This window comes from Sporothrix brasiliensis, assembly GCF_000820605.1.
Source record: "Sporothrix brasiliensis 5110 chromosome Unknown Cont14, whole genome shotgun sequence".
NCBI classification, from domain to species: Eukaryota; Fungi; Ascomycota; class Sordariomycetes; order Ophiostomatales; family Ophiostomataceae; genus Sporothrix; species Sporothrix brasiliensis.
In genome coordinates, this window is record NW_024467133.1 from 61,158 (window position 1) to 75,576 (window position 14,419).

At 53.0% G+C, this 14,419-nt stretch overlaps 3 protein-coding genes across 3 annotated transcripts; 2 read left to right on the plus strand and 1 right to left on the minus strand.

Moving 5' to 3' along the window:
• Positions 1–1,514: 1,514 nt before the first annotated feature.
• SPBR_03605 (protein kinase domain-containing protein) lies at positions 1,515–4,151 on the plus strand (the record flags this gene model as incomplete). Its single annotated transcript, XM_040761895.1, has 1 exon — positions 1,515–4,151. One exon carries the CDS (start codon positions 1,515–1,517, stop codon positions 4,149–4,151), a length of 2,637 nt encoding a protein of 878 aa, XP_040622707.1.
• Positions 4,152–6,840: 2,689 nt separating this feature from the next.
• On the plus strand, positions 6,841–8,283 carry SPBR_03733 (uncharacterized protein; the record flags this gene model as incomplete). Its single annotated transcript, XM_040762023.1, has 2 exons — positions 6,841–7,191; positions 7,258–8,283. The coding sequence occupies 2 exons, from the start codon at positions 6,841–6,843 to the stop codon at positions 8,281–8,283; spliced, it is 1,377 nt and encodes a 458-aa protein (XP_040622708.1).
• A 597-nt stretch (positions 8,284–8,880) lies between these two features.
• SPBR_03805 (uncharacterized protein) lies at positions 8,881–9,876 on the minus strand (the record flags this gene model as incomplete). The annotated part of the gene is made up of 1 exon (XM_040762095.1): positions 8,881–9,876. The coding sequence occupies one exon, from the start codon at positions 9,874–9,876 to the stop codon at positions 8,881–8,883; it is 996 nt and encodes a 331-aa protein (XP_040622709.1).
• Positions 9,877–14,419: the final 4,543 nt, after the last annotated feature.

The following is a 14,419-nucleotide window of genomic DNA, read 5'->3' on the forward strand; positions in this document are numbered from 1 at the left end:
TGTTTGTTAGTCGTTTTGTTTCCAACCCTTGCTCTTTATCTCGAAAAGCATCGACAGGCAATCAAGGGTACAACCGAGGGGGAAAAAAGGGCAGAGAACAACGTATTATGCCGGGGTTTAGAGACAGGCTTCGGCCCTGCTCAACCCAAATCGTTCGAGTTTTCCGTCCTCTACCAGAGATATTGGAAACGCTGTGCATGTCGACTTGGATCACTGTTTCTCACACACAACTAACGAGATTTGTTTTCGAAATGCAGAAAACAGAAAAGCTCTGCCTTGTCGCATCGATGATTCTACAACATTACCATGAATCATGGAGACGACCTTTAGATATTTACCATTTTATCTCCTCTATTCAACACCAGCTGCCTTCTTCGGTGTGTCCATGACCTCTTTCACATCGGGGCCAAGTCATCGCACTTTGTCATCGGGGCCCAACTAAGTTGTAGAGCATCTCTGTATTTCATATGTTTATTCTTCCTTCCCGCCACTCATATCACTCCTTCATTCTTGCCTTCCCTATCTCGTTGACCACCTTGTGGCCCATCCTTGAGCCTTATCCGGCCCGGCAAGGAGCGAGGCATCCCAGGACAAGATCATGCCCATCATGTCTTCCCAGAGAGAGGTTTCGGTGGGGAACGACGGAAAGGGAAGGACGGGGCAAAGGGAAAAGCAGCAATGCCGGGCTCGAATTGTATTTTTTTTTTGATGTGTATGCCGGCATAGGTGTGCCGGAGACAGGCTCGAGAACGACAAACTCATAAAAGAACGTGCGTGGCTTTTTTTGCCATGTGTGGTGGATGTGGTGGATGAGGTGGACCTGCAGGCAATGTATCAGAAAACGGGGTAAGCTGGGCGTCCCAGCTTGATAAACGGTTTTGCGACGGTTGGTTGGTTTTTGGGTCGTACTTTCTCGCTTCTTCCCTCCTTTTCGTACTTTCCTTCCATTTTCTTAATTGGGCTGTTCCTTCCTTTTTTATCTCTCTTCATCTTCACAGCCCGTTTATGGTCCTTGGTTCCTTCCTTCCACCACTCGCTCCTTCCTCCTCCACCCTCCCCTCATTCCAGAGAAGCGCATGGTTCTTGTTCTCTGGGCTTGCCACCCTTGTCGCCTGGCTCTTGCCCGCCTTCTTTGGCCTCCTTCCATCCGGTCCTATTGTCCCCGGTTGCTCGTCGTAGATAAACGTCGACGGTCGGAGGGGGTCAAAAGACTCGACATCCCTCTCCCCTCTTTCTGCTCTCCCTCTTCTCGTCCCTTTGTTTATCATCTTTCTCCCAGTATCAAGCCAATTTGCCCATTTGCACAACTTCTTCTCTCACCCATACTCTTCAGTCCTCTCCTCAGCCATGCATCAACAGAGGATGTAGTACGTCCAATTGCCCGTGCAAAGAGAATCACAGCACTCATTCGCGCGGACAGTTTTTCTACAGCATATATTAACCTCGATCTTGTCGACGCGCCTTGATTTCAGACTGACGCACGCTCCCCCACACACATATACACAGCAACCACAATGGTGTGGTACGACGCAAACCGCATCGAGCGTACCGTTACACGCCAATTCGTATGCTCGCACCTCCTTCCCGCTGAAATCGAACGCTTGGACCGGCCGCTGGCATTTGGCGATGGCCTTACCGACGGCACATATTGGGAGTGGATCGACGAGAAGGCCAAGAAGATCTTTCTCATTCTCGTCGACCTGCACGTGCCTGACCAAATTTTCGGTGTGATAGACGACTCCTGGGACGACGAAGACCTGCCCATTGCCCGCGAGCACGTCGAACGGCTGGCGCTGACACCCAGCCGTGACGCCCGTTTCGATCGCAAGTTCCACCAGCGACAGTACTACTACCTGCTCAAGCCTCTGGAGCGCAGCGACGAGGTGGTGATTTACGACGACATGGAGGTCGTGCCGCTGGACCTGGTGGACCGCAGCCCTGGTGGCAGCGGCAGTATAGGAAGCGACGGTAGCGGTTCACCGGGCGGCGGCAGTGGGAGCGGACTCACAGGCAGCAGCAGTTCTGGGAGTGGCCTTGGTGGTGGCAGCAGCGGTTTGCCGGGTGGTGGCGACCGCGTCGCGCTGCCCAACTATCCGGGCATGGTCTTTGCTCGCCGGCGAATCCCGCTGGCGCCCATTGCCGGCTCGGCGTATGGGTACGGCTACGTCACGCTCGACGAGTTCCAATACGAGGTCACCAGCATCAAGTCCGTGCAAAACGACCACCTCGTATCATACTTTACCTCGTACGTCCACCAAGGCTACGGGTACGTTCTCTTTACGCCCGCCGGCGAGGGAAGCCTCAAGTCCCTTTTGGCAACGACTCCGGCACCTGTCAAAGCCCTTGCCAAACGTGATCGCCGCCGCCTCATCTTCAACTGGATCCACTGCCTCGTGGACACACTTTGCTTTGTGCACAACCGGGGCCTATCACACGGCAACATCAAGCCGTCGACGGTCCTCTTCAGCCACCACAACAACGACAACCACATCTTCTTTTCCGACTTTACGCACTTTGGCATGGACAGCAGCGGGTCCAGCCACGACAAAGTATCCTTTGACAAGGAGTCGTACGACTACGCGGCGCCCGAGCAGTGGTATCGGCCATCCGGGAGCAGCAGTGGAGGCAGCGGTGGTGTTGGTGTTGGTGCAATCAGTGGCAGCAGTAGTCGCAAGAGCACTCTGACGGGCGAGGGTGGTTCTGGTGGTCGCGGTGCCGGCATGAGCATGTATGCCGGCAGCGTCTACGGCAGCAGCAGCAGCCGTGACAGTGCCATCGGTAGTGGAATGACGAGCAGTCGGCACCGGCAAAACAGTGGCGAGAACGTAGGCCTGGGACTCTCCATGTCGCCCGATCAACACATGACAACTGCCTCGGGATTTGCGTTCCAGGTGGGCGCTTCGGCCAACTTCTCCATCAGCCGCAGCAACACAATGGGCGGCTGCGCCGGTGGCGGTGACGGCTACTATTCGTCATCCAACGGGAACAGTGGCTCAAATGTACCCATCCCTCAGTTGAACCCGCAGGCGGCCGATGTCTTTTCCCTCGGCTGTATCATTCTCGAGCTGCTCAGTTTCATGCTCAAGCGCCAGACACGGTCGTTTGCCACACACCGTGCCGCCAAACACAAGACTCCGGGCCGCGGTGGCGCCGTGCTTGACTCGTCCTTTCACAAAAATCTCGGCCAGGTAGAGAGCTGGATGACCGGCCTTGCGCGCGATGCCGCTTCCTCTCTTGGCAAGAAGCGGTCCATGAAGGTAGGCTCCGAGGACAGCGACGGAACACTCGCCGGTGTCGCACCCATGCTGCACGTCGTCGAGCGCATGATGGCGCTGCACGCCAGCGAACGTCCTTCGGCCTACGATGTTCAAGCGCGCATGTACCAGATCCTGCGCGACCACTGTGGGATCTCGGAACCGCACTGCGTGCATGAGTACGGCGGCTTTAATATGGGTTGGTTGGACTACACAACCTACGCCGGCGTGGATATGGGCACGATGATGGCCAACAACGCAGGCGACGTCAGTGGCAGCTACTACTCATACGGTGGTACAGCCGCAGGAAGCTATGGAGCGGGCGGGGCAGGGGACTACGGCAGCAGCTACTCACACTCACCACGCCTCATCATGTCGACCAACGGCACCAACACAACGTCCGACAGCAGCGGGGCTGTGTCACCGACGGCCATGATAGCCGTGTCGCCCACGTCCACGTCGATATTAGGTGGCGGCGGTGGCTACAGCTGGAGCAGCAACAGCGGCGCCGTCAGCCCGGCGGCCGGTCCGTCGCGTACCGGCAGCTTCAACTACGGGTACGGCAGCCTCAGCAGCAACCATCACACTGCCAACCAGCGGAGCATGAGCGGCCGACGTGCCGCTGTGCACCACGCCCGCAACGACAGCGGCTCGGGTGGAAGTGCTCGGAGTAGTGTGGCTGGCGTGGGCGGTGCCGGCGGCGGCGGCGGCGCCAGCGTGATCCTCGAGGAGAGCGAGACCGGCAGTGTGGCCAGCAGCAAAGATGGCATCAAAGACGTCAAAGACGGTGGAAAGGGCGGCGGCTTCGACCTGTCCAACGGCTTGCAGGCGATCCGAAATCTGCAAATCCGTGACAAGGTACGGCAGCCATGGAATTCGCCCGTGTATGCGGCATGAGAATGCAATGAGGAAGTGTGTGAAGTACGAATGGATATGAGGCCTCAGATCGGCAACTCTCTGGCAGGAATACTTTCTTTGGATTTATGTTCTGATATCTTGACGCGAATAGGACGGCATGGAGTTGGTGGTGATTTGACTGAATTTGGACTTACGATCTTATGCACATTTTGTCAATTGTATTTCCTATGACCCTCTTTAATCTATCAATAACAGAATGAAGCCTTTCCGACCTCGTATTCAAGTGTCAAGAAAATCGGTAAAGACAGCACACTCACATCCAAAAGATGGGACAAAATAGAAAGTGGCCTTGCCAAGAAAGCAAATCTTAAAACGAGAGGCTCCAAGCTTTTTATGCACCATGAATGAAACCCTAACTGGCCATGGGAAATGCGGAGAAAGCCAAATCAAATACGAGAATGGAATTGGAAGAGCAGCTCGGCCATCAGCACCGTGCAGGTGGCATCAATGCAGTCCCCCCTTTCCGGGCTCCGGTGTCGTTGTGAAATTAGAAAAACAAACACGAAATGCCAGGACCGTTGTTCTTCGAGTGGTGTCCCCAGTTCACAATGCACCAAAATCAACAAAACGTAACAATGATCAGCGCTCTTTGATGGATCCCCACCCACACCCCTGCTCTGCAACCCCATATTACGGAGCAGACGGTCCATTGAAGAAAGTTGAGAAGGTCATACAAAATATTACATCGTACATCGTACACCATTAGACGACGTACTCCGAACTCAGCAAGTATATCGCACAAACGACAAAGTGAATAGGACGACAACTAGATTTCTGCGGAGCAAGATGAAAGGACAGGTCGATGTGCGCACCCACGTGGGACAGCATCTTGCACAACCGGCCTGCGACATCTGTGCAGCTCTGTCTTACACTCGCTCATCAGAATTGCTCGTAACTCGGCCGTATCGACATTCCAAACGTATTTTAACCCGCATCTGCTGGCCGAGGCACGAGGCACGGCATAAACACGGCATAAAATGAGATTCTAAGCTGCGGTATAAGCCGATGATATCAAGGTGCACAATCGTCCCTCGTTTTCACCAAACGTTTTGGAGAAAACACCGCCGACAAAGCGAGGTTTGAATTATTTTCACAAAAACCCCCCCCCCCCCCAAAAAAAAAACTGACATGTTTCGTTATCAGCGGGTCTCCACCACTGTCAGACAGCGCTAAGGCAAGGTACAAGGGCTGGTTGGGTCTGAAAAAAGTTTGCGAGAGCAGCCCTCTGAAGGCGCTATGAGCGGCGTAAAAGTGGGGTCTCAAGAATAAAACAAGGTTACAAAGTAGCTTTTGTATGTTTCTACCCGCATTCGTATACTTTACATTCCAGTAGCTCGTTCATGCACAATGTAGTCATCGACATTCGGCAAGAGCGACCCAGTTTTTGTACATTGACAAACATTGCTCTGGGTAGAACCCGGTTGAAACGAAATATTTTCAGAACAAAGGCTTAGTATTCGTAAATGCCTCTCACTTCCGCTTGTATTCTTTATAGGATACCTCATTCGCCAGACCCTCTTGTCTCTGTAGCTGCATCAAAACCGGCGTACGATCTAGGCAACTGCCGCTCAAGGGACTGAGACGTGGCTGTTTGCGCCTGGCAGGAAGGAACGCCCCGACGGCAGCTGGATGTGAAGGTGACGTATATCTCCTTTCATGTTACAATGACGGGTTACCACGCCTCAAGTTTGTGTGCATGCAGGCGTTCTGGTGTACCATTACGAGTGCGATATTTGGCCCCTTTTCGATGGGCGATAAATGAGGCCCTGGCCTGGCACACTGTAAAGACTGGACGCTGTGGTCCACGCTTTGTGCTTCCTGCCAATAGCGACACCAATCAAATGCGACGGCTGCAGGGGGGGTAGCTCCTGCCTCCGTCGGCGCCAGGAAACAAAAGAAGCAGAAGAACAAATCAGAACGGCAACAGCCACTGAAGACAAGCACAAAGCCTTGGTCCTTTTGCCCCCGCGTCGCACTTTCTGTGACGTTAGTGCATCCTCAAGTGGGAAGGAGCCCCGTTCCGGTGTCTTGCCCCTTGGTCGTTTCCTTTTGTGGTCCGCGCTAGCACGACTGAGATGCTACTCAAAAACCACGAGCACACCAAATACGGAGAGAAAATCTCACAAAACAAGCGTGCCTCGCGCTTGCCCTCTTTGCTGTAGAGGTGGATCTTTCTTTGCCTGCAGCAGTGCATTCCGGTTTGTGTTGTTATGTTGTATGGCGTATTGTCTGCGTATTGTGGTTGTTTGCTCCTTCTATTCTTAGGCCTCCGTCTCCTATTTTTGCCTCCCTCTTTCCTTTTTCTGTTACTTCCCTCCTCGTCCGTTGTCTTGTTGTTTGTTGCACGCATCACCAAGTTGCAGATTGTCCGTCTTGTTCGGTACACGGGGGTTTTAAATTTGTTTGTCTGCGGCGTGCTTCAATCAGATTCTGTGCCACTCGTTGTCTTCACCCACAACCAACTTTCGACGTCTTTCGCTATTTGAGCTCTGGGCCCGGACTCAAGGACATCTTCTCGATACGCTCGTTACTCTTCACATCTTCAATTCTCTCGCTCCGATTTTTGTGCTGCTACTCAACCTCGCAATCGTTCGCCTTTCGTCACATTCGCTTCACTTTTCAACCTCCCCAGCTTCCACTCGTTTCTTTTCTGCCTTCTTCCGTCAACATGAGATTCACAACGGCGTCCGGCGCGCTTCTGGCCGCCGCTGCCACGGCCAATGCCGCCTCTTCCACGCTGGCGCCCGTCTCCGTCGTCGGCAACAAGTTCTTTAACGAGGACGGCTCCCAGTTCTTTATGAAAGGCATCGCCTACCAGCTCTCTCAGGACGACCCTCTCGTCGATGGCGACCAATGCGCCCGCGACGTGCAACTGATGAAGACACTTGGCACCAACACCATCCGAGTCTACCACGTCGATCCGACCGCCAACCATGACAGCTGCATGAGCGCCTTTGCTTCAGCTGGCATCTACACCTTGATCGACCTCGATACCTTCAACACCTACATAATGGATCCGGTATGTTGCCCCCGGCCTGCTGTTCTGCACATATACCACTTTGATTCCCATATTCTAACATTGCAGACCATGGCGGCCCCGTCCTGGAACGGGACACAGTTCGGCCAGTTTGCCGCCGTCATGGATACCTTTTCCTCCTACACGAATGTTCTCGGCTTCTTTGTCGGCAACGAAGTCATCGCCCTCACGAACCAGTCCATTGCCGCGCCGTACGTCAAGGCCGCCGCTCACGATATGAAGGCCTACCGGGACTCCAAGGGCTACCGCAAAATTCCCATTGGCTACTCGGCTGCCGACATTGCTGAGCTGCGGCCCATGCTCCAGGACTACCTCACCTGCGGCGGCAACGAGGCGGACAACATTGACTTCTTCTCCCTCAACTCTTACGAGTGGTGCGACCCTTCGACCTTCACCACATCGGGCTACGCCAACCTCGAGAAGCAAGCCCTCAATTTCCCGGTGCCCCTGTTCTTTTCCGAGACCGGGTGCAACGTCCCTGGCCCCCGCCTCTTTGAGGACCAGGCGTCCATTCTCGGCCCGGACATGGACAGCAACTGGTGCGGCGCCATTGTCTACGAGTGGATCCAGGAGGCCAACAACTACGGCCTCATTTCCTACGGCGACGGCTCTGCCTCTGACGACGCGCCGCGCAGCGGCACCCCCAAGCCCATAACCCCCGATTTTGCCAACCTCAAGAGCCAGTGGGCCACCCTCCACCCCACTGGCGTCAAGAGTGCCGATTACAACCCCAGCTCGGTGTCCACGCGTGACTGCCCGGCCTCGACTGCTGGTGGCTGGGAGATTGATGGCAATGTGCCCATCCCCACCCTCGATAGCTCCGTCATTGCTGCCGGCAGCAAGGCCAGCGGCGGCGGCGCCAGCTACACCCTCGCCACGGCCACTGCCAGCGGTGGCGCTGCTGACAAGACGTCCACCGGTTCCAGCTCCAGCACCTCGTCTGGCGCTACTAGCTCCGCCAAGAGCTCGGCTTCGTCGCTCTCGCCTAAGAGCCTGAGCGTTTTCAACCGCGAGTTCACGGTTGCTGGTGCCGCCCTGGTCGGTGTCATGATGGTCTTTACATTGTGGCTGTAAGCCGCGTGCATGAGTGGTATCGCTCTGTGTCATAGTTTTGACCATGTCTCTTTATTCTTTTGCCACTCGTCTTCATTTTGCATTGTTTTCGTTTTGTACTTTTTGACTACGTTTCTTAATATTTCTGTACATATCTTTTTTGTTTCTCATTTTCTTGTACTAGCCATACATGTGTACATATACAATACCCCGTCTATTTTCTTTCTCTTTCTTAGCATACACGATACGTTGGAAAGGGGCTGTTGGCAGCCCGACCAAGAGGAAGCATAGAACAATAGAAACAAACATATCCAATAATTGTAGCACCTGGTACCCTTTCATGCTTGTGTTCCCATTCCTGTCAGTGCTGATGTATATGAGTCCCTTTAGATTTCTAAACTGAATAATTGGGGGAAAAAAATAAATATCATGTAAAAAATTGTATCATAAATTACAAATTTAGAAAACGATAAGTGTCTTTATCATTCGGCGTGCAGAAATCAGGACCAGCCTCAAGGGTATAAATCGCATGGCCAAAGAAAATGCACAATAAAAAGTCCATCTAGGTATCATCAAATGAAACCACTCTCAAAAAACGAAATAAAGAAAACATAAAGTCTACATCCCCGGCCCCGGAATAAACAGCGAAACAATGGTCAATGACATTGACGCTAGACCGGCCCAGAGTACAGCACTCCACACAGCTCGGTTCTGCAACGCCCGCACGCCTGCATGTTGCACGGCCACTGTACGGCTGCCTAGCCCGGCACTGCTTGTCGGCCGTAGCTCAGAAATCAGGCGGCGGTAAAATGGCATCCGTCTCTGCCAGCGGGCCCATGGCTCGCTGTCAGGGTCGTTGCGTGGACCTAGGGCCTGTAAGCTAGCTTTGCGGAGAGGATCGATACGGCTGGACGTGGAACTGGTGGATGCTTGGTGACGGTGGCCACGATGGTACCGCTTCGGGCTGTTGCTACTGTGGCTGCCGCTCCGTCCCGCCATATCTTTTTCTAGATCAATCGAGTAGGTAGACATGGGAGAACGGGACTCCTCGTTGTCATCTCCGTCGACACCGTCGTCCTCGATCTCCCATGGGCGTAACAAGCGCTGACCACGAAAGTGCAGAAGCAAATCAATCTTTCGCCATGCCGCCAGTAGTACTGTCAGTGCCGGCCACCAAATGGCCAGACATGTTAGCCGGGGAAGGCTCTTGGTCAAGTCTACCATCATCCCGGAAGGCGAGGAGCTACTCTTGCCACTGCCCCCGAACAAGATCAAGATGATGTCCAAAGCCGCACCAACAAGGAACAAAACCAATGCCATGATCTGCACAAATATCAGACGTGGTGAGCCCTTGTCGATATTGCCGACACACCAGTTGCGGACAAACATGGGGAACGACTGTTCCCGGAGGGCCGACTCGGCTGCTAAGAAGGCTGGGAGAAGTGCGGATGGGTGGGTGGTGCGCTTTGCGGCTCGAAAGCAGGCATCACGCTCAGGTGGAAATAGGTCAGGGAGCGGACGGTCGCCCGTGGCGGCAATATAATGCCGAACAACACGGCCAAGCTCGTCACGGAACGGCTGCAGTGAATCAGGCTGCACCTCCTGCCAGTCCATTGGTGTTGAAGAAACACCACGAGGTAACACCATGGATGGGCTGATCTCACCAGACCTGGATGGTCCATGCCTTGGCATTGGTGCCTCGACAGCTGATATAGGTTCTGATGCCTCGGGAAGGTTTTCGAGAATCGTGAGGATATTTGTTAACTTGGCATTATCGGATCGTTGGTGGATCGAAGCTGCCACGCGTGAAGATGTGGAGAGTTGTGAGGAGACGCTAGCCATGGAGGATATAGACGCTGCCGTCGCTGTGCTGGTCACAGAGTTGGTTCGTGGTTTATACTGGCCACTTGCTCCATAGGGATAGTCCGCAAGGCCGGTGTCGATGCTGAGAGTATGCCTACCATGGCTCCGATTACTGCTCGAGCTAGGTCCTCGGCTGTGTAGAACGTGTTGTTTGCTGTTTGCAGAGACCGTTGGTGGTGGTAGATGTATCGATGCATTAGGTATTGGTACCGTATCGACAATGGATGCATTGGCAGTAGCTGTTGCTGCTTCTGCTTCTTCCTGGGCGGCTTCTGCAGCTTCTACCGGACCCCATACGGGAGCCAGCTGCCGTTGTTGCGGTGGAAGCCGACTCCAACGCTCGATATAATCACAATACCATAGAAAGAACTGTAAGTTCTCGGCACGGCGCTCCACATAGTAGAGATAGTCCATGAAGCCGTTGAGATCGCATGGCTAGGTGTTGTTAGCAAAGTTCTTATGCCAACCGATGTGAGTAAAGTGATGTCTTGTTCATACCTGCATGGACTTGTTCTGAACTGTATTTTCCAATGATATATCAAGGCTGACTTCGCGGCTGTGATTTTTCGACCTCCGCCGGTTCTGGCCTGGGGAAGCCATGGAAAAGAAAGTGGCAACGGTGGTGGTTTTTCGAAAAGATTAGGCCTATGAAGGGAAATAGTGTGATGTGCGGCAAGTTGTAGGTTTAATCAGTAGACCATTTAGAATACTTAATCTAGGGAAAAAGAAGAGGTGAGACAATAGGAAGAGAAGCGGAAGGCAAGAAAAAAAGGAAGTAAGAAGGAACCCAGGATGATCAAGAGAGGGCGCTGTCTGGTAAGTATATACACCTCTCGTATACACTACAGAAACGGAGACAAATGACTGCCAGTGTGTGGGGAGAGAGAATAGTTTGCCGGTCGGGACAGGCAGACTGATTGGCAGGTCCCAGATTTGCAAAACTGCAGCGAGGCCGAAGAACCTGTGACAGCACCAAACTTTGGAAAAGGAGATGGAGCTAGTACACAGTCGAAGCCACAAACGCGTCGAGTTTGGTCAGGCTAAAAGGATGAGCGAAACTTTGCTTTGCTTAGATAGTAAAACAAGGGAACGCGGTTTTTGTTGTCATGCCCGAGAATCGCGTGGCCACGCCTTGTGCTGTACTTGTGGCAGTTGCTGTTGATGCAGGGTCGTGATGCGAGGGCTGTGAGAAGGGGTGGACCATGGATTTAATAGGTATGATCGAAACAGGAAAGATCGCGGTCTGTCGACGTATAACAAAATCGGCGAATCACTGTACGCACTGTCGGTTTGCCTCCCGAATGCTGCGTGGGGTATGGAGGGGAGATAGGGAAGAGAGAATATGAGAAGCAAACGTATGTGCCGTCGATCGATTTGTCAACCTGAGACCAACGTCGTGCTTTGGTTCTTGCGTTTCTCGCCCAACCCCCTGGCCGAGGCCGTGCTTCGTACCCGTCCACGACCGGGGTGCAGAGGGGATGGAGCTCAGTAGCTGAAGCAGACACAAACTGTCCGGGAAGAGAAAGGAGAGGCATCGTATCGACAAGGATGATGAAAGAGGAGGGAAGCCACGCGAGACTTGTAAGGTCCGAGACACGAAGAGCCAAGAAATAAAAGGACTTCAGCGAACAGGGGGTGATAATTGTGACGATTGAGAGGGAAAGTCATGGGGGGAAGTCATGGGCTGTGCGGTGGGCCTCAGAGAATGTTGTCGAAGGGCATGGGAATGGCATGTGGTTATCGAGAAGCGGTGGTGGACGTGTGACAGATAAAAAGAAGAGGATAGGGGTACAATCTAATGCGAATTGTACTCGAAGTTGACCTCGTACGTGGATCTTGGGGTGGTGCGCAAACACAAATGGGGTGGGAAGGTGCAGGCAGGCGTGAGGCTCCGTCTGCAGGCCGGCCGGGAAGGAGGGAGGGGGATCGATGGGACCTTCATGCAGGACTTGCGTCAGGTACGGATACGACATAAAATGCCTTTTACGTGGTGACTGGTGACATAGAGCGGTCTTGCCGTTTTGCGATTTTGCGCACAGATGTTTGCCACCAGGGTGTATGGCAGAGTTCTGGAGAAGGAAGGAATTCGCAACGTTGCTTCCTTGCGTGATTCAAGATACTCTTGGGAAAGAGCGACTACGCAGTTGCCACACTGGTCCCTCGACATAGATTCTCCTCGACATAGAGTCTCAAAAACAGCAAGAGCCGGGTAACCAGGAACGGTACTGCACGATGAGGTCTGTTGTTTTCACAGCATTTATTTCCTTTCTCCCTCGCCGTCATGCCTTTCATTAATACCTTTTCTCTCTACCCAATCGCTGTCACGACACGAGTTAAGGCTGATTGCACTCCAAACGGGACTTTCCACCCGGTGAAGACGCCTGGTACACGCGTGCTAGGATGCGTTTTGGAAGTTGTTTTTATCGTGCCGCCGCAGCGTCAAACTTTCCTAGCTCCTATGTTTTCTTCTCTCTTTTCTTTTTTCTCCTCTCTTCTCTCTGTCTTCCTATACCCAATACCCTCTCTCCAACATCTACCCCCCCATGACTTGCTACCGGGGTTGTGGTCTCTCCCGCGTTGGCCGCGATGCACTGTCACGTATCCACAGTGAGGGAAGGGTAAACGGGCGTCTCCGCTACAACGTTTATTTTCGGCATGACAAAAGCACCACGCCCAGACGAGGATCACAAGAAGACTTTCCTTGCCCTAAGAGTGGGTGCAGAGGGAATTTATTGCAAGCCACAACGGTTAATCTCTTTCTGCTCTTGCGTTTCAGGTGCACTCCAGCGCATTAAGTGGCGAAGGAGAAACTCGCAGGTCCTATGGTGAGAGAGCAAAGCATGGAGCAAGACAAGGAGCATTCTCGTGCTCCATTTTCGTCGTCGACTCTGGTCAGCCATTTTCCTCATTGCTTTTGTATTTGTCTTCCCCTTTGCCAGCCTTGCGAACTGCCTAATCGGGAAACCTGTTTGATATTACAGAGGCGAACAACAACAACCCCGATGAGACACTTGGCTCTCCGGAAGTAATAATAATATCCGATATGATAGTACTTTGCCAGAATACTTGTCTATAGGCATCCACTCGTCCTCCACTACCAGGAAATGGCTGGTGTCAGTTCTTTCTTTCCCCGGTGTGGTTTGCTCGACAAGTATTGCGTCTTCCACATAATTTCGCCAAGCCGTATGAGATATGACCTATTTAGCCAGTACGAATATCACTGTCAGAACCGACAAGTCCATCAGCAAGGGTTGGTGGTCGGCCCATATATATCATATATATTTGCCATGCTCTTCTATTTTCACCACCTTCTTTGCCCAGGTGCGTGGGAAGTCGCCGTTTGAGACGTAGATCACCCCTTCGTCCTAGACTTCCGTCGTGCTGCGCCGCTCTCACGTTTGACACTGCTTAATATGTTTGTGAGCGCCTAGAGAAACGAGAGAGACGGGAGGACTACAGAGTATCACTGTTCTTCGGGTTTGGGCGCCACAAGGCGAGCGCCTGGCCAGTCGGGTCACAGAGATCGACAAGTTGTCACCCATCCTGGGCTTTCGCACTGTCATTGTCAAGCACCCGTATCTCTTCGTATCCTTCTCGGTTGGTCAGATCCGGGACAAGGAAAGGTAAAGTCTCAAGGGATCTTAAGAATGGGTCCTGGCAATCGAAGAGGAAGTATACGACAAAAGAGCGAATCACCCAAAAGTGAGGCATTTCAACAGGAACCAGTCGACTCCACGTCAAATGACTCGTGAGACGCCATAGTGAAACTGCAAACAGCTTGGTGGTGTCCTCCACTTCTCAGACTTGTATAACGACTATGCTTTTGCCACTTGCTGCCGTAGTTCCGTCTCCCTACGTCTTCAGCAGCAAAACCCCGAAATGGGATAGAGCACAACATTTTCCTGGTCTAAGAAATGGCGGCTGAGACCGACCAGGAAACGTCATCGACTCACGATTCAAAAGCCAAGCGACATTTGTTGTACTCGATATGTGGGCTGGTCTCTTGGAGACGTCCCCTGCAGTCCTGTTTTCTGGGACCTTGTTTCAGGCGGCTTCATGCGCCGTGGGATGTCAGGAGATCGCCACGTCAAAATAGACTTGAATCGAGGAAAAGAACAGCCTCCGGAAAGGCTGGCTCTCAACTTCCTTGCAGACACGGAAAGTCACCTCACGGACCATGCTGCCGTCGCCCGAAAATATGGCTACGACCCGCGACGCGCTTTAGAGTTGTGGCGACGACGGCAGCCATTCGTTTTCTTGTCGCGGTGCGGCAAAATGTACTGAAACTAAGTAA